Source organism: Gobio gobio, assembly GCF_949357685.1.
Source record: "Gobio gobio genome assembly, chromosome: 17".
Lineage (NCBI taxonomy): Eukaryota > Metazoa > Chordata > Actinopteri > Cypriniformes > Gobionidae > Gobio > Gobio gobio.
Genome location: NC_137110.1, coordinates 38262584 through 38286147, shown reverse-complemented (window position 1 = coordinate 38286147; position 23564 = coordinate 38262584). Strand labels below are relative to the sequence as shown.

The 23564-nt window shown below is 38.3% G+C and overlaps 3 protein-coding genes across 7 annotated transcripts in view; 1 reads left to right on the top strand and 2 right to left on the bottom strand.

Annotated features, from left to right (window-relative positions):
* Positions 1 to 331: 331 nt before the first annotated feature.
* Positions 332 to 6083, top strand: zswim2 (zinc finger, SWIM-type containing 2; the record flags this gene model as incomplete). The annotated part of the gene is made up of 10 exons (XM_079840212.1): positions 332 to 481; positions 563 to 639; positions 2066 to 2106; positions 2257 to 2485; positions 2753 to 2891; positions 2979 to 3091; positions 3776 to 3860; positions 4078 to 4160; positions 4287 to 4464; positions 5433 to 6083. The coding sequence occupies 10 exons, from the start codon at positions 332 to 334 to the stop codon at positions 6081 to 6083; spliced, it is 1746 nt and encodes a 581-aa protein (XP_079696338.1).
* Positions 6084 to 7930: 1847 nt separating this feature from the next.
* On the bottom strand, positions 7931 to 14577 carry fam171b (family with sequence similarity 171 member B; the record flags this gene model as incomplete). The annotated part of the gene is made up of 8 exons (XM_079840125.1): positions 7931 to 9161; positions 9353 to 9476; positions 9622 to 9738; positions 9895 to 10065; positions 11943 to 12098; positions 12294 to 12386; positions 12781 to 13014; positions 14391 to 14577. 8 exons carry the CDS (start codon positions 14575 to 14577, stop codon positions 7931 to 7933), a joined length of 2313 nt encoding a protein of 770 aa, XP_079696251.1.
* Positions 14578 to 15615: 1038 nt separating this feature from the next.
* The window catches only part of marchf7 (membrane-associated ring finger (C3HC4) 7), a 35421-nt gene continuing 27472 nt past the window's right edge, over positions 15616 to 23564 (bottom strand). For all 5 annotated transcript variants that reach the window (XM_079840118.1, XM_079840119.1, XM_079840120.1 and 2 more), the window contains 3 exons: positions 18115 to 18216; positions 17886 to 17934; positions 15616 to 16412 (listed from right to left, as the gene is read on the bottom strand). In XM_079840118.1, the coding sequence (XP_079696244.1) occupies positions 16315 to 16412; positions 17886 to 17934; positions 18115 to 18216 (249 nt within the window). In that variant the 3' untranslated portion in view covers positions 15616 to 16314. The remainder of the gene's footprint in view (positions 16413 to 17885; positions 17935 to 18114; positions 18217 to 23564) is intronic.

Genomic DNA, 23564 nt, shown 5'->3' with positions numbered 1-23564 from the left:
TGTCAACTAATGATGCTTAAACAGCATATTATTCTTAAAAAAAAAACATTTTTTAACAAAGAGGAACTGATATGACGGGAACACTTTAGGAGGTTACCACAGAGACTTGTATCGCCATCAAGCGGTGATACATAGCAGCGACTGTTTATTAAGCTTTGCTTGTTGCTATAGAAACATCAGATACAATGTAGCAACACACATCGCGCTAACAGAAAGTTTCAGAGTGCCAGCCAACGTGTTCATATCGATTTTTTTTTTTAATTAAACTGATTATTAATGGAAAAGGTTTACTTATAATATATGCCAAGTTTTGAACGAAATTGATTTAATAATGTCCCGGAAAACAATGTGGAGGAAAGCAGTGAGTGATGCGGTCAGCTCACATCAACATCGAGCACTGAATACCACCATTTTCATCCTTAAAGAGTTTGGACCGATTGGATTTCTCCTGAAAGAGGATGGGGATGGCAAAAACTATAAAGTAAGTTTGCTTTGATTTTTGTTGTTGTTTGATAAATTTTTTATATATTTTGTGCAATTTAATAACTATTTCATATTTAAGGTGTGTTTGGGAGATCCACACACGTGTACCTGCCCCACCTTCCAGAAAGAGAAGGATCTTTGCACACACATCTGCTGGTAAATAAACTTTAGATGAGTGTTTCTTCAACAATTGGCACTTTTACCCTGCAGACATTTAGAAAGTGCTGTCCATTACCAGTGTTGGTATCTGTAAAATTTCCTTACTATTGTTGGTATCTTATAGCTATTATTGCAATCTAATTATTAAGTTAGCAAAGATAAAACAGTTACTTTTCGGCCTCAAGTGTAATGATATGAAGTAATGGTCCAATGAAAACAAAAAGGAAGCTTATTATGTTATGTTATATGATTTATGAGAAATGGGAGTGGGATTAAAAAAGTTTTCTTCTTCCCACTCTTTTTTGGGCAAACGGGAAAATAACTTTGCACATTACATTACAAAGTCTTTTGTGGGTTTTTTTTTTTTTTTTTTTTTTGTGAATTAACCGCACAAACTGTCAAAAAAAGATGTAAATTATATTTCTTTGTGTTAAAATGTTCACTTGCCCAAAATAAATAGATAAATAAATACAAGTACACTATTTTTTTAAAACACACTTTTCACATTCTGTCACATGCTAGTTTAATAAGAAATTCCAAAAACAATATATATATCCAAACTATATTTATAATTTTTCTTAAAGTCAAAAACATTTTCACTATAGTGACGGTCATTTCCACCACAACTGAAATGACGGTTTACATTTTTTACAACTCAAGTACACACAATTCCTAATATTTTCACACTTTATGCATAATTTAACAGCTTGATTAGAAATAATTATAACACTACAGTAAGGTTTCATTAGTAAACAGTTAACTACATTAATTAACATAAACTAATAATGAACTGCACTTGTTAATCTTTGTTAATGTTAATTTCAACATTTACTAATTATTTACTACATTATTAAAGTCAAGTTGTGTTTGTTAACATTAGTTAATGCACTGTGAACTACATGAACAAACAATGAACAGCTGTATATTATTAACTAACATTAACAAAAATTAACAAATATAGTAACAAATGTATTGGTCATTGTTATGTTAGTTAATACATTAACTAATGTTAATAAATAAAACCTTATTGTTACTGTGTTACTGAAGTGTTACTGAAATAATTATTATTGGCCACAGTAAAAAATATTTAGTTTACAAGTGAAAATATGACAATTAAAAATATTCTGTTCACACACCGTCATATTTCATCACACGTGTCTCATATTTTATATCCATTATGCTTTTCTTTGGCAATGTCGACTCCCTGGTAACTAACTTTTGTAAAATAAAAAAAAATGTTTTAATTAGATTTAAAAAAGTAGCAGAAATCAATTATCTCTAAAGGCATGAAATAAAATGTGTTAGTTTTTTTTTTTAAAAATCTAACCCTGGGACAGAAAAGTGCTCATAGTTGAAGAAACACATACATAGTTGCATGTTGAGACATAATCTTACCTTACCTTACATCATCATTTCATTTTAGGATATTAATGCGTAAATTCCGACTACCAGGAGATCACGAATGTAAGTAGACCATTTTTTTTTCTCACCAAGGTGTTTTCACACAATACAATCCTTTCCACTAAGATCCTGCAAATAGTTGCACATTAAGGCACATACTACCTTTATATAACCTATTGTTTGAGCTACAACTGTCTGTCTGTTCTGTTTCAGACTGTTTTCAGTACGGTCTTGCAGAGAGACAGATCCTAGAGTTGTTGCAAGGGCTTCATGTGACCAAAACTACATCCCCCAATGAAAGGGGGAGATCACCAGGGCCTTCATGTCCTGAGCCTAGTGAGGAAGACGGAGGAATCAGACAGAAAGATGCAGAGAAAGATGATGTATGTCCAATCTGTCAAGAAGAACTTTTCCTGAAAAAATTGCCTGTGACCTATTGCAAGTAAGAGAACTTGTTCTGTTTTAGTTTTTTAAAATCCAGAAATCAAGCTTCATCAAGCTTTCATGTATTAACCATGAAGTGAATATATGTTTCATTTATGAAACTTTTGAAATCAATGATTTTTTTTTAACATAGGAATGTATTAATACTGTATTTTCTCCATCTTTAAAGCCAAATGCATCACGAGTTTCCATTAAAATCCCAAACCCAAAATTTCTATGTTGCGGTTTGTGACTGGTTACGTTGTAATTATTTGTCATTGTTAAGGTTCAGCTGTGGAAACAACATCCACATTTCCTGTATGAAGGTATGGGCTGATCACCAAACAAAGAGAGACCCATGTGCCCCGCTTAAGTGTCCACTCTGTAGGGAGGACTTCGGCACTTTTAAGCAGCTAATTGAACAGGTACATCATTACAAGACCCAGTCACTTAAATAACTAATGCCTATCTATTGTTTAAGCTTAAATCATCTTGGGTTTTATTTTTGACAGGTGAAAAATGCAGGTGAACTGTTAACCTACTATGAGAGGGACTGTCTGGACAAACATCTGGGTGTTATGTGTAACATCTGCAGGGCCTGTCCAATCGTTGGCAAATGTTTCAAGTAGGCGACCATTACTAGCACTGACAAATCCGTGCCGACATACAATACCATTCAAAAGTTTGGGGTTGGTAAGATTTTTTAAATGTTTTTGAAAGAAGCCTCTTTTGCTAGAAGGCTGCATTTATTTGATCAAAAATACAATAAAACAGTATTAATGTAAAATATTATTACCATTTAAAATAACTGTTTTCTTTTTAATATTTTTTAAAATGTAATTCATTCCTGCGATGGCAAATCTGAATTTTGAGCAGCCACTACTCCAGTCTTCAGTTTTACATGATCCTTCAGAAATCACTGTAATATGCTGAGTGATTTGGTGCTCAAGTAACATTTTAATGAATTATTATTATTTTATTATAGTCATTCTTGTGTTATATTATTACATTATTTTACTATACCATTCTTGTGCAAACCGTGATACATTTTTCAGGATTCTTTGATAAATAGAAAGTTCTTAAAAAGAATAGAATTTATTTTAAATTAAATTTTGTATTTCTATCAATGTAAATGTCGTTACTGTCACTTTTGATCAATCTAATGCATCCTTAATTAATAAAAGTATTAGTATTTGTGCTACTTTTCTATAAAAAAAACAACAACTTTTGAATGGTAATGTATTTATTCTGATTCTGACCAATGCTAGATTCTGTGTCATATGCAGCGTCTTATGCCTGATGTTCACAGGTGCACAGAGTGCAGTTATTTCCACCTGTGTGAGGAATGCTTTAAGAGAAGAGTCCATCCAAAACATTGCTTCATTGTTCGAATGGTGAGTTTTTGTGCGAGGTTTGTGTTTCACTAGAAGTGAAACGTGATGATGCCATTCATAACGTAGCATGTAGTTATTTGTATCATACATTTTTTTTTAAGTTTACCACGTGGCACTTTCAAACAGGTGTGTCTCAATCAGCACTCTAGCTCCCTAGGTCGTGAATCAGTATATCGGGTTAACAAAATATTCTTCCCTTTCTGTTATAATTGTGCAGAAAAGAGGTCAGAAATGGCAGACAGCAGGACCTCACGACTCTGAAGAAACACAGAAAATGGAAAACCACTCAATGGGTTGTAGGTTCGTCTGGCCTCTGTTCAGTTCTTTTATTTCCTAACCCAATTTCTATGTATACACACATATTAGAACACTTTAAGGAATGTTTGGGGAATTTATCCGGACACATTACTCTATTTTACTTTACAGCTCCAGCAGCATGTCTGGTGTGACATGTGATACAGTCCCGAACTATGTAATAAAGAGTTTGCCGACGATAAGGGTTCGGACAGAGTCCAGATTCCTGTATCCAGGTGTTCAATGTAGAATCTGCCTCTCAAGATTTCAACTGGGTCAGCATGTCAGAACCCTTCCCTGCAAACACAAGGTAACATATTCTCAAGTTCAGCTCACTCGAGGTGGGTTGAATGCTGATAAAAGTCATCATTTACTCTCCCTCATGTCTTTCCAAATCCACATGACTTTCTTATATATAAGACAAGCTATTAGTTAACATAGGCGTAAATCGTCAAGCACACTGTGTATTGTAAATCATATAATTATATATACTTAAAATAATTGTGTAAGTAGCAAAACAATACAAACACAAACGGGGCAAAAAAACGTTTTAAGTTTAGCAACATTTTCTAAACTTAGTCCCCCCTCTCTTGCCCTTCTAGTGGTTTGGTCCACTGCACACCTCACCTACACACACTAGTCCGATGGGAGAGAACACTTCAGTAGTTGTTGAACTCCAGTAAGGGCTGTTAAGGCTATTTTATTCGCTTTAAACATCGGATGAAGTGATTCTTTTCTCTTTAATACAGACGATGCACAGAGTTATTAATAAATTAGCAATGACAAAAATGTATGATAAACAATGTATTTTTCCACGAGTCTGATATTCACAGTGTAAGTCGCCCACTACAACTAACACGGTGATAAACCTATGTGTGAACTGAAATTAGGCTAATATTGTAAATCTACCGCTGTGTTGGTGTTTTATACTATGTGGAAGAAGCAAGATAATTTAATAATTATACTAGGCCTACGTGGTGAACCTATGATAACTCCTATTTAAACAACTACTATTTTGTGTTGTTGGACAGATAAAATGACAGAGAAAAGAAAATGACATGACATAATTTTTCAGTACACCAAAATGCCACAAATATCCTTACAAGTACAATTGTGGCTGTATTATTTGTGTCCCCTTCAAAAATTGCTCTTGAGAAATTTTATGTGTATTGTCCCCCCCAACTGTTAGATGAAATGTACGCCCATGTTAGTTAAATAATCTTACATAGTGCAAGATAACATTATAATTTTTTTCACTTTTTCCTGAACCTGAACCAGTTCCATACTGGCTGTATTGATCCAGTGCTCCGTGAGTCTAACTGCTGCCCACTGGACTGGCATGTCATCTACAATCCTCTTACATGGAATCTTCGAAGTAGCAAAACACAAAGATCTCTGGCTCCATCTAGTGATGTTCAGAGCAAGCATACGGATGAACAGATCTCTGAATTCTTTCTACCAGGTATTGGTTTGCAGGTAAAGAAAGATAGTGCTCCGTCTCTGTTTAGAACAGTGACATCTGAACCAACTGTGTACAGTCCTTCCTCAGTGGATTCACTCACCCAGGGCTTCCGGGGCCTCTGCATCAATAGTTCTCACATAGAACCATATACCAGAATGTCCACCATGAAACATAATCATACAAAAGAACAGAGGTCTATTCATAGGAGCTTATCAGTGGGCCAGGCCATAGCTGCACCTGCTGAGAGGAGAGTATCCTTTCCAAATAGTCCCTCAACTGTCAGCCTAACTTTGAATGTCAAATCAGCATTGGCCAGAACACAGATTGACCAGCAAAGACTCATTGTGGGCATTAATGAGCCATCCGGAATGGTACAAGCTTTCAGCAGGATCAGACCACTGAGGAAAGGTCACTTAAGACAGAGACCTAGGTCAGACAGGCTGGATATCAAGGATCTTCATCTCTAGATGACAAACAGTCACGGCTGAACTATAAGAAAACAAGAGCAAAGTGTATGCAATTAAAACATAATGTTAGTATGTTGCTCAATGGGTGTTAGGCATATCTAGCAGTCTAGGAAGCAAGAAATCCAAAGCGCTCACATGTGTAATATTAAAAATCTTTTATTAAACTACAGCTATAATATTTAAAACCAGAGAAGCACCCCAAGGAAGGCTCAGGTGTCAATTTTTAATGTTATAGCCCTGTTTTAATATGGGCTTTTTAATATTATACTCCACATGAGTGCCCTAAACTTCTTTAATAAAATCAAGAATGTTCTGATTAAATATTTTAGAATTTCAAGCATTTAGATGAGCAGTCACTGATTTACAGAATTCTATAAACAATTCTTGACCTCTGCTCAAAACAAATGCAAAGATTTCAGATAAATCCTGACTTGAAAAATGAGCCATTTTTGACATTTATACATGTATAAGAGACAATCATTTTATTGCAGCCTCTTATATTTATTTATTATTTGAATGTTTATTTATATTGTTGGGGAAGAAAACTCAAATAAAATGTATTATGGTTTCATCAGTTCTGGGTACATAAAACTCGTGAGTATTTTTGGTCAAGTACCTTTATTAAATGTGCACAAAAAGGCAGATTACAAGTTGTACTGAAAAGCATCCAGGAATGGCTCATAAGCCATTTAAACCAGTGTGTTGAGAAATCGTTAAAACATATTACAATTATTGAAATAATAAATGCTACAATACAACATAAATTACTTTAAACACATTCAGCTGACACAATGCAATCTTCTCTCCTCAGTCATACTTCATTTAAAATGTCAAACTCCGTTTCCCTTCTCGGTTCAAATTTGCTGGCTGACAACAACAAGCTAGTGTCTTATTGTAACTGTCAATGAGATTTAAACAGTTACAATTAATTGTCTAAAATAATGAAGCTACAAAAGCTCAAACACATTCAATATATGAGTTGATAATCATTTGTTGTCAATTTGTGAAGAAACATTTCAAACACAAAACACATTAGCACAAGAAACATCTTAATATGCTAGGTTCATGACCCGTACAGCTGTGCTTCCAGCATCGGCCTTGGTAAGGTAAGCCATAACCTGAGACACATCTTCAATGTTTTTGGGTACTACATTCTTACACATGAAAACATTGAATGGTAAAAGCATCACAATGGACAGCATGCAAATGTGACTAGCAATAATACATTAAATAAGTACAGTGGGCCAAAACGGCATATGACCTTAAAGGCCTCAGTCGCTCCCTCAAAAAACTCTTTGCAACACACTGGTGCACATTCTGAATTGTAGAATATATAGTGCTTAGCTTAATAGCTTATGGTAACAGTGCTCAGTTTTTCCACAATTGTTCATGACACTGTGTGGCAGTTCCTTGCGTTACATTGAACTGAATTGAAGAACAAAAACTGATTCCAAGCAAGCCAAAAGAGCCAAACTGATTGCATTTAAACAGATATAAGATTATAAGAGCATTGTGGGTACAAGCATTGTGCTCACAGGGCAACAAATGTTTAAAAATACATAGATATATATATATATATATACATACTTTTACAATGTACTTTTGAAGGTAAACAAATATGTTCTTTCAAAGAAGTTTGTAAAAACATTGTACAATGTGGTTGCGAAATTGTGTACAAATGAACTGCTGACAAAATGCTGGATAGCCACGGGAATCGACTGTGAGCTACGGCAGGTAAGACAGGCGTTTTTGTTTTATTCATTCTTCCTGATGTTTATATTATAAGGCAATTTGATCAAAACCATTTTCAGACACCAAAAAGCTACAGCTACACACAGGTTATTCAGTTAGTGTTTGGTTTGCGGTCTCTCGTCCCTTAAATGTCGAGATGTCTTCTTGTCAGGTTTCTTGTCTCGAACCTTCCGCAGTCTCCGTGGTGGAGGGGTAGATTTGGACTCACTGGAGGTGTCCCCTGCATCCCTGTCCTCCGGGATGTTGGGAATGGCTGCACTGCTGCCTTCCAGGGTGTTCCTCAGGGACGTGTCCTCAGGACTCCCAATTTCACTGCTGCTCAAGTCCTGCTCTTGATTTCCGCTTATTTTTGCCAAGCTAGCGCTCGAGGGTTCCTCGCTTTTTCGCAGAGGCTGCTGCAGCTCGTTCATGTCCACTCCAGAGTCCAAGCTTGTGTCGTTGCTGCTGCCCGGACGATGTCTTCCCTGAAGCTCGATCACAGAGTGACGAACCTGGGCTGCTGGTTTACCATCAAGAGACACAAACCAAGCCCGGGGTGGGTGAATAGACGGCTTGCCCTTGGAGAGCTCAAGCAAGGTTTGCTCTGATATTCCCTGGAGTTCCCCCCGAAAAGGCCCCATTCCAGCCGCTTCGTTCAAAGTTCCTGGGACAGATACGGATTCCAGGAGATGACTGTAACGGCCCCATAGCCCTGGGTTAGCGGCAGCAGCCTGCACTGCTTCCAGAGCCTGCTGCTCGTCGCTGTCTTGCTGGGGAACTTTAGGCAACGTCTGAGTGAAACTGTCTTTTAAGTTCCGCTCTGCCTGAGCTCCGTGTTCCATGCCATTCCGCGGGAAAGTGGCAGATCTGCTTCCAGAAGGGTCAGCTTGTCCCTGGGAATTAAACAGCTCTGGGGCCTGTACAATAGCCAGAGGCTGGTTGTAGATGTGAAACAGCTTGTCTTTGAAAACGAAATTCTCTGCACCACCCTGGCGTGAGCCATTCTGTTCCGATTTTTCCCGAAGCTTAGCCACTTCATCACTATTAATGTAGAGATTAGACACTGGGGCTCTGAGGCTTTCTAATCCCACAGCTCCAATGTTCTCATACAGATTGCCTATCGTCCTTCCAACATTTTCCACATAAATGTTGTAGTTGGCTTGGTGTCGTGGAGAGTCTGATGCATCATGGCCAATGACTCTTGCTGCCAGTGAATAAGACCGGTCCCCGTTATGAAAGAAAAGTTCTTGAGCCTCATCAGAGCTGGTGGAAGTGGTCTGGTCTTTCTTTAATACAGTGAGCCTGGTGGAATTCCATCGCCTCCTTCCGACCTCATGGTTTAAATCTCTGTAAAATGAGATGGGTAAGGATTGCTACATATTTTGATATTTGCACTTCAATATTAATGAGTTGGAAAACGCCTTTAGTTCACTGGAATTACACAATAAAAATGTTAAGATAAAAGTCAGGCACTGTTACTCATTTGTATTTATAGGAAAGTGATACAATGGCATTTGCATGGCTAAATAAACTCTTACCTGCAGTGAAATACAATCACAGATAAAAATCCAATGACTATCACAAGAGTTCCTCCCAAGATACCCACAAGAAGGTATGTGTGGTAGGAAATGAAATCCATTGAGCTTGCAAGCCCCAAATAACCTAGATTTACACAACAGAAATTTGTTTAGAGGGCTGCGTATTAATAGAAATCTGGAAGGTTTTGATTTGGAATTAAATGCTTCATTCATAAACAGTAGAATAGAATAAATAGACTTGAGAATAATCAAATATGACTGAAACTTACCTGATGATGGTGGTGGTGCAGCAGCAATCCAGTTACCAAGTTTAGGTGCTACATAAGTCCACACTAGGCCATTTTTCTCCATCTGAACAGTGCCTATACCTTTATTTACCCAGGTACCTGTGATAACATATGTCATTAGGTGCTTCTTTAGGACACAAAACCCATTGTGACCATTACATGTGTTGCTTAAGGGCAATAGTCCCCATTTAAAGAAAACAATGAAAGATCTGAAACACATCTTTTAAATAAGTACGTTTGCAGTTTTTTAATCACCTATTGTCATGTCAAAGGTCCACGCAGGAAGTGAGTCGGAGGGTCGTAGGTGGGTGTGGTAGGGAAGTGGTATTGTTAGCTGAATGGGTCCTTTGATATCAACCTCCTTTCCATTAGACACTAACTGGGCACTGATCATAGCCAAGGGGCTTAACTTGACATTCCTATAACCTGTAATTGGTATAAGAAAGATCATTTTAGATTCTGCACAGAATAAATTGAAACATTGTTTTCACAGGGTGTTTGGTCTAGACTCTCTAGAGCAAAGTTTCTCAATTCTCATTCTTCAGGTCCTCTGATTTTTCCCAAAGCTTTGCCACTTCATAGACATTGGGATTTTGAGGCATTCTAATCCCACAGCTCCAATGTTCTTGTACAGATTGCACATCAGCCATCCAACATTTTCCACATAAATGTTGTAGTGAATAAGACCGGTCCCCATTATGAAAGAAAAGTTTTTGAGCCTCATCAGAGATGGGGGACCAGAATGTTTTAGATGGCTCACTACTTAAAAACCACCTGATTCAACTCACCAGCTTCCAAGTGTTGAATCTAAAAACATTCTGTTATTCTATATTGCCAAAAGTATTGGGACACCCTTCCAAATCATTCAATTCAGGTGTTCCAATCACTTCCTTGGCCACAGGTGTATAAAATCAAGCACCTAGGCATGCTGACTACTTCTACAAACATTTGTAAAAGAATGGGTCACTCTCAGGAGCTCAGTGAATTCAAGTGTGGTACCATGATAGGTTGCCACCTGTGCAATAAGTCCAGTCATGAAATTTCCTCACTACTAAATATCCCATGGTCAACTTTTAGTAGTATTATAACAAAGGAAGCAATTGGGAACAACAACTTAGCCACAAAGTAGTAGGCCAAGTAAAATCACAGAGCGGGGTCAGCGCATGCCTCTAAACTTCGTGTGGCCTTCAGATTAGCTCAAGAACAGTGTGTAGAGAGCTTCATGGAATGGGTTTCCATGGTCGAGCAGCTGCATCCAAGCCTTAAATCACCAAGTGCAATGCAAAGCGTCAGATGCAGTGGTGTAAAGCATGCCGCCACTGGACTCTAGAGCAGTAGAGACGTGTTCTCTGGAGTGACGAATCACGCTTCTCTGACTGGCAATCCGATGGATGAGTCTGGGTTTGGCGGGTGCCAGGAGAACGGTACTTGACTGACTGCATTGTAGTCAGGGGGATTATGGTGTGGGGTTGTTTTTCAGGGGTTGGGCTTGGCCCCTTAGTTCCAGTGAAAGGAACTCTTAATGCTTCAGCATACAAGATATTTTGGACAATTTCATGCCCCTAACTTTGTGGGAACAGTTTGGGGATGGCCCCTTCCAAGCAAGGCCCATAAAGACATGGATGAGCAATTTTGGTGTAGAGGAACTTGACTGGCCTGCACAGAGTCCTGACCTCAACCCGATAGAACTCCATCGGGATGAATTAGAGCGGAGACTGCGAGCCAGGCCTTCTCGTCCAACCTCAGTGCCTGTCCTCACAAATGCGCTTCTAGAAGAATGGTCAAAAATTCCCATAAACACACTCCTCAAAATTGTGGAAAGCCTTCCCAGAAGATTTGAAGCTGTTATAGCTGCAAAGGGTAAGCCAACTCCATATTAAACCTATGGAGTAAGAATGGGATTCCATTCAATTTCATGTGCATGTAAAGGCAGGTGTCACAAAACTTTTGGCAATATAGTGTATGTCCTGAGGGCTGGAATTGAGAAACACTGGACTAGAGGATCAATAATATGTGCCATCACATTTGGTCTTGTTTAAATCTGGGTAACCAAGCGGCCTGTTATTGCCTAATCAATAAAATGTTGCAATCAATAACATGAACTAATCAATAAAGTATTGAGTCTAAACAATAATGAAGCTTGTAGACTTAATTGACTAAAACTGCCCTACAATATACTCCCCTCACTTATGGATCCTTAACATCTCAATGAGGGTCAGCATTCACTCAAGATGTGAGGACTGGTTAAATTATTTAGCTAGATCCAATAGGTATTTTATCCTCTTTTTCCAAATCCATCTTACCTCCTTTACCATTGATGTTTAGAGTAAAGAAATTTGAGTTTTTTTCTGTTGGCAGGGCTGGAGCTGTCAGATAGGCTGACAACATGGAGATGGTAGTGTTCTCAGACAGTTTGAGGAGACTTTTGGGAAACTGGACACTCGGTTGAAATGACAAATCTGTAATACATGTGAAGATAAATACATAAATAATACAACAGTAGAAATTTGGGATAGTCAGTGATAGTAGTTGGTCTATATGCAGTAAATATATGGTGATACAAAATTAAATTATGGGTTATAAAAATTAAAACAGCTCTCAAAACTGGATAGTAGGATCAAATAATAGAGCAAGAAATGTTTTAACTGACATACCAGATGTTTTTCGAGTTATCAGCACAGTATCCTCAAAGAGCCAGATGTTCCCTTGTGTTTGAGGGCGCAGGGACATCGTAATAACAGAAAAAACTAGGGAAAAAACATAAAAAAACAAACACTCAGACCACATTTTAGTAGCCAAGTTTTTCCACATTAAAATGACATTAGTGAATTTCTCCATATGTTTGAAGGTCTTTTCTTTAGGGATCTAGCTGGGTGTTATACAACAAGCCAGGGTGAGGTCACATCGATTCACTGCTTTCTTGCTGCAGCACCATCTTTTTCTCGTTTATTTTTTCGTCTGTCTGAGGTATTTTGCAAAAATATTAATGGATTAAGATGAAACATCTATAATTAAAATATTTATCTCTCACTTAATATATACCTAAAAACAATGTGATGTCATCAAATCATACACAATAAACTATCAATTTAGTAAATAACACTGCATCTAAGATCTAAGACGTTATGATTATGAACTTACTGGGCATCTTGGTGGTTTTCCAAGGCAGCTGGGTGAGCACATAACCCTCCATGCTGGCCACCAGAGTGAGGGTCAGGCCAAGGTGGTATGGAACAGTGACCGTGACCTCTCCATTCTCCAAAGTCTGGCTGGAGTGAATCTGGGATCCATTCAAGAACACACCCACCACAGCTCCTTTCAGGAACTTCTGGCTAGACGCATCTTTAACCCAAATCTTTAGTGTCAGGAGTGACTCTAGAGACAGAGATAAGGTCAAGTTCAGTGGGAATGAATAAAAAATGTATATGGCTTGAATGGTACATTTCACATCAAGCAATAATTAGATATAAGATATAATTATTTAAAAAATGAAACATTTAAAGGAGTTTAAGGTTAACCACATAAACCAATGTTCATACTGTAAGTTCATTTAGGTAATTGCTCAACGCATTAAAAAAAAAAAACAGTTTAGCCAAAACTTTTAAAATTGGTTGGTGACAGTAAAATCTGGTGGCAGCCATTTAGCTTTGAAATAGTAATGACCACTGGACCCAAGGCTCAGTCAGAGTGACTTAAAAATAGATTAAAGTGCCAAATGTTGGATGAGCACATCAAAAGCTGAGGCTTTAAAAACATTGAAGAACCTTTTTGAAATGTCTCTCAATACTGAAAAAAAGAAAGAAGTGAATCTCTTGTTTAGATGCCCAAAAACGCAACAATATGATCAGGATGAAATAATGGCAGAACCAAACTGTTCAATCATTACCAACTATAACAGCTGGTATTCATGTAAATGTTAGTCAAATAAGGCAATGTAGTATCAATAATTTGTTTAAGAACAGAATTTGATAGGAAATGCCTTTGGATCATATAATTCTTAACTTCAGTCCCTGATATTTACTAATGATAAATCCAATTTATGATGGATTTTACACTATTAAAAACTCTGTGCCCATCTGCGAATAGACAAGACACATGGCATGGGCTTTCAAACTGGAGTCTGCATAAAACGTTATTAATTATTATTATTTTGAATCAATAATAATATTTTTCATAATCTATTTTTGGTTTTTGTATAATGACAATTTATAATATATCACCTATCCTACTACAATTTATATCACACTATTTTTCTAAAATGAGCTTTATTTATGTAAAGGGTCCTTTACAATTTGAGAGACTTACCATCAAACAGTTTGAAAACATTAAACACTTAATGTATTTTATTATAGGCCTACTATCTCAAACATAAAGTTATTGGATGATTCTGGCACTGAAATAATCTCGCGTTAAATGCAACATCAGTATATTCAAAATAAGCAGTGTAATGTAGCTCAACCCTATCAGCTATTCAGCTCTTAAAAATGTGGACATGGCTGTCCTATATAAAAAGCCTGAAATAGGTGGTTTCCCTTCAAATGGCCCAGTAGAAGAGCTCCGCAGGCTTACAAATAATAGACACGTTAATGCATGTTACAGGCCAATGTTGTGAGACAGCAAGCACAGCGGTCAACAGCGCACCCATGTCCTTTGTTGTGATGAACCCCATCATGAAATCATCCCTATTATTATGCGGAGCTGATGCTGTGGATGTGGATGATGCTGAAGATGAACCCAGCTGATGCCTTGACCGTTACCTGATGGCGGCACCGTCGCATCCCCCTGTCCCGGGGACGCCTGTGTGTCGCTGGCATTGTCCTCCTCCGAAAGCGAGGCGAGGCCGTGGGAGAGCACCCCACCCTCCGCTCTCCTCACGTACCCATCCTCGCAAAAAATCAGCAGCGCGGCGAGGAGCAGACACCCCGAAAGATCTGGCATGGCGTCTCAGACATAACTGCACTCAATGACACGGAGAAGGAGAATGTTGTTGTTTTTCTGTCCTCGGGTGGATGCGTAAGTCACGATCACATCATGCTTCTCGGGTGGACCTGGACCGATGAATATCCGAGGAAGCTGCTGCTGCTGGAGTCAGACGGGTGCGCGTTGCGTCATTGCTCACGCGATGCCATCTGCTGGCTCAGTGTTTTTTTTTTTTTTTTTTGGTCTTTGTTAAAGCTTACGCAATGTTATTTCCATGCGTAGGTAAACATTTTACAAAGATATTTTAATCTTGTATAACGTGTTTCAAAAATATTATTACATGGTAAAATACATGTTCGGAAACGCTTTATTTTACAGTGTCTTTGTTACATGTAGCTACTTAACACAACAATAACTGTAAGTTATACATAATTACATGCAACTAACCCTAAACCAAACCCTACCCTAACCCTATAGTATGTGTTAATATGACTCAGTACATATATATTATACTGTAACAATAACACCTTAAAAAAATTAAGTGTAACCACGTTCACCTGTTTTGTATAGTATCTGGAAATAAATAAATGTGAATAGATATTTGTGTTATATACATTTATATATTATACACTTATTTGCTCTTTGTTTATAATTTATATTGTACACTATATTTGAGCAAGTTCTTAATTTATACTATATTCCACGTTTTACAACATTAACTTCCTCGAAACAATTAAATTCCACAAATAGAAATTGATTAATTATTTAGGGTGCAAAGATTAAAAAAAAAAATTCCCAATCCCACTATAATATCATATGTGAGATGGTGGTCCAGTGGGTTAAACCATGGAACTGATATGCAGAAGGTTGCTGGTTCAATCCCAGCGGTCACCACCAATGTATCCTTGAGCAAGGCACTGTACTCCATGTTGCTCCAGGGGGATTGTCCCTGTAATAAGGGCACTGTAAGCGTCTGCCAAATGTAAAAATGTAATATTATAAAGTAGTTAACAGAATCATGGTTCATTAGCTGCAAGACATCTGAAAGAGAGAGCAGATTTGTGTGAGGCATCATGATACCTCAATTTTATTGTAATAATTCAAGCGAATTACATCATTTTAATGTACAATGTACAACATACAAACAGACTGTGGAAAAGGTCCTTTGTAAAGAGAAATTCTTGAAAGAAAAGTGACCACATTATCTCATTCACCCATTCTCAAAAAAAAGTAAACACGTGTACTAATAACATAAAAAACAGGAAATTAAGGGTCTTATTTATTTTTTTTAAAATCATCAAGATAATTGAAACCAAACATCATGTACTTTTCAAGCAGCCCGACTGTATAAATGAGCGGATGAATGTTCCTCAACTCCACCAGTTTAAGAGCATGAATCTTCCAAGATCCTCTTTCCCCAAACCAGCTTCTAAGCATAGTTATTTAAAGCACTCATGGTGGTCAACAGTTCACCGGACTTTTTTTTTTTTTAAACTGAAAGCTTTAGAGTGCTCACCAACCTGATACAAAACAGAAAAAAAAGAAAAAATCATAACAGGATCCAAACAGCTCCCATAAACTTTAATCAACTGCATATTATGAAAGCCTTGTGATAGGCTAGGGACAGTGGTTACGCTGCCAATCAGACATTGGCTAAAGTCACTTTAAACAGGAGGACAAGGGTAGAAAACAGCAAGTGGGAGGAGACTGCGAGACGAACTGCTAAGCCACGCCTCCTTCCTCCCTGCCAACTGATTAAACCTCCTCCTCTTCCTCATCATCCTCCAAGTCACAGAAGTCAATGGACGGCCTGCTATCCTCCACCTCATCTTCATCAGATTCTGCATATGAACCTGTGAGTCCGGACAGAAGAAATGAGCAGAAACATTCAAAACCTGAAAGGGAGGGAGGGACAAGTGCCACCTTCTCATGCAGAATTAAATGCAAGCAAGCATTTTTAAAGGGGTCATGAATTGAAGGAAAAAAAAAAAAAAAAATCCACTTTCCCTTGAGTTTTTTATATATAAAAGGTCATGGTAAGAATAAGAATATCCTGCAAGTTTCAGGAGCTGAAAACTTCCTTGTTAGTCAAAGAAAAGCTTTTATTGACACCCGGCCCAGCAAACACTCGATCTCAGGATGTGTCTAGATGTGACAGAGTGTGGTGAAACACCGCCTCAACAGAAGTACGCCTGATTCTGTAGCCCCGCCCACCGACTCGTGCCTGACATGTTATAGATAAATAACATAGGCCTACGTGGCTCTAAACCGGATCGAACTTCCAAGCAATAAACATGCTGCATAAGCTTCAGTCGGATTCCAATATTATGAATGCATGGATGAACTTTATTTTTAATGAATATCCAGCTCACGTGGGAAAGACATTGCACGTCTGTTCCTTCATTTCACCACGGATTCGTTTGTAAACAAGAGACTGGATTTGCAGACAGGATGAGATTACATGAATGAATGAAGCAATGCACACTATATATATATATATATATAAAAAAGAATGAGAAAAGAACCTATTGATTATGTGCACGTGACTAACTGAACATAACTTAGCACGCCGTCACAGGCTGGAGAATCCTTTATTTGAGGTGTTGTTGGTTCATTGTGCTGTGATTTGTGATCAGACTTGGACATGTAGCCTATGGGCCAAGGCTCGCAAAGCCCAATATCCCAGGGCTATGCGTTTCCCAGACGGGCTCCCAAAACGCATCACCGGCCCTTCCTATCATCTTAAATATTGAAATAACATTCCTTTCTTGGTGTGCGTTGTTCACTCTCTTGACTTGATATTTGAAGGAAAAACACAATTACGGAAGTTTTGATTATGCTGATTTGATTTTACTTCCAAGTCTTCAGTGCGGCACGCCCATAAAAACAGAGCGTTCCATGAGAGAGGCTCAAAACCAGGGTAGAAAATAGCCTATTACTTATTCATTACAATGTTTTTGAATGTAAAAACCACACAAACATCATAAGTTGACCTCAGACAAAAGTATAATAAAAAAAAAAAAAAGCCAGTTCATAACCCCTTTAACACAAAAGCATTGGTGATTCTTGTCAATTATGACTCACTATGTTAGTGGAATAAATAAACAAATATAGTAAATTCCATGCAAACAAATCTTCACATTTGCTTGCACTTTAAACTACATCCATGTAAAGTATAAAAAAATTTCACATTTAATACGAGAACCAACACTGGATTATAATAATATATAATTACCCATGCATTTACAAGAAGTTTTATATAAATGAACTAACAAGATTTAGAGGTTTTATGGTCCAGTACCAAAATAAATAAAGTCATAACGTACTTTCGAGATTGTCCATGTGTTCATGTAGAGTTCTCGCCAAGTTGAAAAACTGAGCGAGAGAGGGGAGAATGTTTTGGTTTTCAAATCACAACATTAGCTTACAAATGGAAGCTTACACACTTTTATATTGCGTGACGCGTCACACGAGCCAAAGTACTGTACTGCACTTGGACATGAAATAACAGAAGATAATGAACAAAGTAATACAGGAAAGATGTGGAAGGCTTACCCCAGCATCATTGACTGCACCCAGGACGTCAGAAAACCTCTGCTCACACAGGTGCAAGAGCACCACCAGGTACAGCCCACAGCTGATGAACTCATACTCTGACTGAGGAACCCAACACACAAACAAAATTAAAGAGATTAATCATAACCGATAGATGTGAACATTACTTGCTTAAAGTATTTTAAATGAAGGCTCTGTAATAAGGAACATGTTCTAAGTCTGATCAATAGCGATGGGAATTTTTAGCAAATTCTAGTTGGGGGTTAGATGGACGTGTTGACAGTTGCACTCGCATCTCGCACCTTTAATAGAATCTCACACAACACCGTGTTCTAAAAACATAGGGTCTAGACAAGTTTTTTTTAACTGAACTATATTTTTAATTTAAGCACTGTGTTGTTTTTTCGTTCCACCGCTCCGCACTAGAGTATGTGAGAGGAGTGGAGTGGAAGCGGTTCGTGATTTTAAAATGGAGCTAGGAGCAGTTTTTTTTTTTTTTTTTTTTTTTTTTTTTTAAGCGCTCCAGTAGCGCTCCATCACGAGTACAATTCATACCAACAAACAGCCCATAATATAACTGCATTTTTAGCAAGAATTTGCACGTTAAACCCATTTAGAATTGATATAGATGGATCACTCAAATCAGAAGGAATGTGAAGGTTATGATGGCAATGGACATGAGCAGGAGATTATAGTTCATGGAATTATTTTTGTACCTTCCAGATACTGAATATGATCGGGTGAAACTAAAGGCACATTTAAAACAGCACTTAAAAATCACACGCAATCGCTCACACAAATGCATTCAAATGTAATCACAGTGCTACTTATCTGTATCTGATTTCAAATGAGCAGAAATCTGTAATGTAGTGGCCTGCAGATACAGTGAACTGTCCAAAACACACTGTTATTTTCATCTTTCCAAACGAAATTTGCACTGAAAAAAGCAGCAATGATATTTAACTTTTATTGCTGATAACCATATAGCCTAATAAGCTTGGCATGTCGTAGGGGAAAAAAAAAAAAAATTGCACACTAGTGTTCCAATAAACCACATTGAAACTATTCTCCTAGTATTAATTTTTTCATTTAATACATGTTAGAAACAGAACTTGTGATATTTCAAAGCAAAGAGCCGCAAATTTCCTCAGGGATCGAAGATGGAGCAGTGTTTCTGATTAGGGCTGCAGCTATCGATTCTTTTTGTAATCGATTAATCTAGCACTTAATCGATCGATTAATCGGATAAAAAATTTCTGCGTTTTTAAACAACCAAAACAAATAATGCATAACGAAAATGAAGAGGAAAAGCAATTTTATTTATTAATATGCACAACAGGTTTCATGCTGTAATCTAGCCCTGACATCAAAGTAAATATATTTTATGTAGATTTCTACACCTACAATTAGGCTACTAACAAATAATATATCATTTCTGGGGTGAGCCTATTTGCTATGGTAACCTAGCAACCTGTGCGTGTGCGCACGTGCGTGAGGCTTCATTGCAGTTTGGTACGGCAGAAATACATACATTAATTTTCAATAGAACGCTGCATTTGGCTTGCATCACTTGCATTGCGGTGCATTTTAGGTGAAGCATCCGCTCGAAAATTCGCATCCCGGTGTATACAGTGAATGCTGAAATTATTGTTGCGTGGCTACATAAAAGTTTAAGCATATGTGACGCATTGCCACGATTGGTCTGACTGGCGCGAGAGAGAGGAGGGTGCATACGTGTGTGTGTTACTGATTTTCTACTATTAAAGTTGGAATTTTTCCAACAAATGCAAAAACTGCATTTCTTTGTGATTTTAAAATACTTGAAGGAAACGGTTCACTTTCAGCAGTTATTGTCTATGTATGGGGCAGATTTATGTTTGTTGTACATCAGATACAGATACATTAACACAGTAGTAGACCTACATTACATTTATTTTGGATGCATTAATGAGAGTGATTGTGTGTATGAATTACTCATATAGTCTCTATTAATTATGAAGCTGTGGTTTGTACTTACTTCAAAAGGTATTCAAATGTATGCCTATAACGGTTGAGTTGAGTTTCTAAGCTACTTTAGTGACTTTACTTTAGTCACAGGACGGCGTTGACACTGCGTTTCTGCGCTGCTCTCCGCGCGCGATCTTCACGTGAAAAGAGGTCTGCCTTCAGGGTGCGCGCATTGTCAGAGACGTGACACGGCTCAACTCTCCGTATCACAGAAAAAAAGCGGAGCACTGAACGGATAAGTTTTCCGTATTGTTGTTTTTGAATAGTGCACAATCGCTTCAATGTTCAAACTGGCAAGGCTTTAAAAGCATTTACTTGACAAACTTTATGAGGACGAAAGTGAAAGCAATCTGGCTTCGGGGCTTGCGCGCGCTGTGTGTGTGTGTGTGTGTGTGTGTGTGTGTGTGTGTGTGTGTGGCAGCTATAAGAACGGTAATCAACTTACATAAACTGTGTAAAACATGCAGTTACTATAGTGATTCTGGGCATCTAGAATCTAAACTAAATTCAAAATGTATCACGCGCTATGGTGTGCTTCCTGAACATTGAACAGCGGTCCGTGTGAATCAGATCCCTGCGCGTATAGTGCGCGCCATAGGAATTTAACGAGGCTTCGAGGCAGAATTTTTGCCTCGAGGAATTTTTGTAATCGAGTTAATCGAGTAACTCGATGAATCGTTTCAGCCCTATTTCTGATATCAGGGAGCGAGGAAGGGTGAACCCGGACCGGAGTGATTATTGAATGCTTAGAGCACAGAGGGGAAATTGTTGCGGTTTCACTCTGCTCACATACACTGGGTCTCATTCATGAAACTTTCATAATTATATGAGCAAATTCTGAATAATTTGTGTAAAATGGACCTTTACGAAAACTCTCCTCCGGATTTACAAACGCTTCGTAATTCACTGATTCGGTAGTTAAACGTGTATATTAATAAATTCCAAACATCCGTAAATAGGGAACAGCATGCGCACTCATTCATTCTTTAGGACTTTTCACACAGCGCTTAAAGGTCCCATGGCATGACATTTTCATTTTATGAGGTATTTCAACATTAATATGAGTTCCCCTAGCCTGAATATTGTCCCCAAGTGGATAGAAATGTTGATCGGTGTAAACCCGAGTTCTGGCTGTCTTTCTCTGCCTTTGAGAAAATGACAGGCCAGACGAGCCAATCCTGAAGTCTCCTGGTTTGACGTCCAAGCAGGAACGGTTACCTCCCTTTCCCCCGCCCAGAGAATCTGGCACGCCCATGCAAACACTCGAGATCATTAACGTTACTTGTGAACGAGTGAACACTGGCAGTTTCTCAGTGTTTGGATGTACAAATGAAAACAGAAGTCTTTCTTCAGTTGATAGTTGAAATCATTGATTTCTTATGTGTAGCTTATTATTTATTATTTGTGGACACGCAGCGGCTTCTCTCTCTCCCGACAGAACGGTGTTTTCGTGTTTTCTATCTTGTGAGTCAGTGTTTTTGTACGTCCTTGTCGCGTCTATCTGTTCTAAAATGTGCATACAGTCTTTTCTGTTTAACATCAGCAGTCACATCTTTAGAGATAAACTTCACGCACGCCGAAGCTCGGCCTCCAACATCCCCGACCCCCAGTACTGCATCTGGCCCACAGCGGAGGAGCCAAACGCGGCGTGAGATTAAGCAGAAGGGGGGTAAGCGTGAGGGTATCCGGCTAGGCTAGCCAGCTTTCCCCACAATAAACTGGATTAACGTTACATTCGATTACAGCTGTTGTGTCTTTGTTTGCGCTGTGTAACGTTACTCAATGCGCGTCAATGACGCTATTCATATGATTGGAACATATCTAGAAATAATGCTATACTCAACACTTACTAACTCGTTCATCTCGCTGTAATGGTACATTGCATGTGTTACAAAGTTGGTAGAATAATGATGAAGAGGACTCGGTGTGACTGGGACTCGTGTTTATTCAGAACTCTCAGATACAAACACAATAAACTCGCGCTGACTGACAGCGCTCTCATAACTCAGTAGTTACTATAAATAACTTTGTTAGCAATCGCTTCGTCTCCGTGATGTCCGGTTCGCGAACGAATCATTCTTTTGAATCGGTTCTTTTTAGTGAACCGAACCAGTTCACCAAATCGGACTGAATCGTTCTAAACGGTTCGCGTCTCGAGTCAGCGCTGATCCATAATTTACTAAAGTTACTAACTTTCTGACATGAGTGACAGCCCCTCCGACTAGAAATAAACTAATAACCTGAAGTATATGCTAGTAACTACAACAGTTCACCCTGAACTGAGACATGCTGAGAGAACTGATGAGAAGTGAACACAGGTCCATCCGTCTCTCTGGCAGACTCGTGCCTGCTCGTGCCTCGTTAAACCACGCCCCCTCCGCTCATTTAAAATGCAAAGATGTCAGCCAATCACAACAGTGGGCGTTTTTACTGAAGTCTCACAGCAGACACGCCTCTTGAAGCAGGGCATTCAGCCACAGGGCAAACAGCAGTATAGAAAAAATGCCTTTTATTTCTAAATTATGACATTTTATGATGTAAAAATCATACTAATAATATAAGTACACCTCAGAAAACACTATAAAATAATAGAAAAATGCCATGCCATGGGACCTTTAACCCCAGGTTATCGTAGTAGTTTAAACCCGACTTTATCCCCAGGTAACGTTTCCCACTTGTAATTTAGAAGCTGGGTTACCCGGGGTTATGAGTATTATTTTTACCACCATGGTAGTCATAGGCTGCCGAGATCTGCTTGGTTACAAACATTCTTCCAAAGATCTTCCTTTGTGTTCAGCAGAAGAAAGAAATGTATACAGGTTTGGGACAACTTGAGCACGACTAAAATTACCATTTTAATTTTTGGGTGAACTATCCCTTTAACCCCATATCACGGTGCCAAACGTGTGCGGTGTGAAACAATGCTGTATTATTTAGTTACGATTAGACACCCACAACCAATCACGTGCCTTATATTTACATGAGTCACGGTTGTTTCAGTGTTTCATATGGAAAAGGTCAAATGGCAACAGAAAATGCATCAATTGGACAGTTTCATTTATACCTTTATAGTCTGAATACCCAGGATAAATTGTTAACCCTGGCAAAGGTATAAGCAGCATGACACTTGAAGCAAGATTACCAGGACGTTTACCCAGGGTTTCAAATGACCCAGGGTTAACCATTTCAAGTGTGGAAAGTCCTTTTGTGTTAGTTCGAACTATTTTAGTAGAAAGAGGGTTTCAATCGCATTGCAAAAACATAAAATAATAATAATAATAATAAACCAATAAAATTCAGCTTTTGGTCACATGCCCAGAAAGTATGCTAAATAAAACTAAGTTCGTGACCATCACCAACTCCGAGTACTCTGCCAAATGACAGTGAATTGCAGAGGAACAATCCAGGACCCGCTCTTTTGTCTCTGTACTCTTGTATTTGCC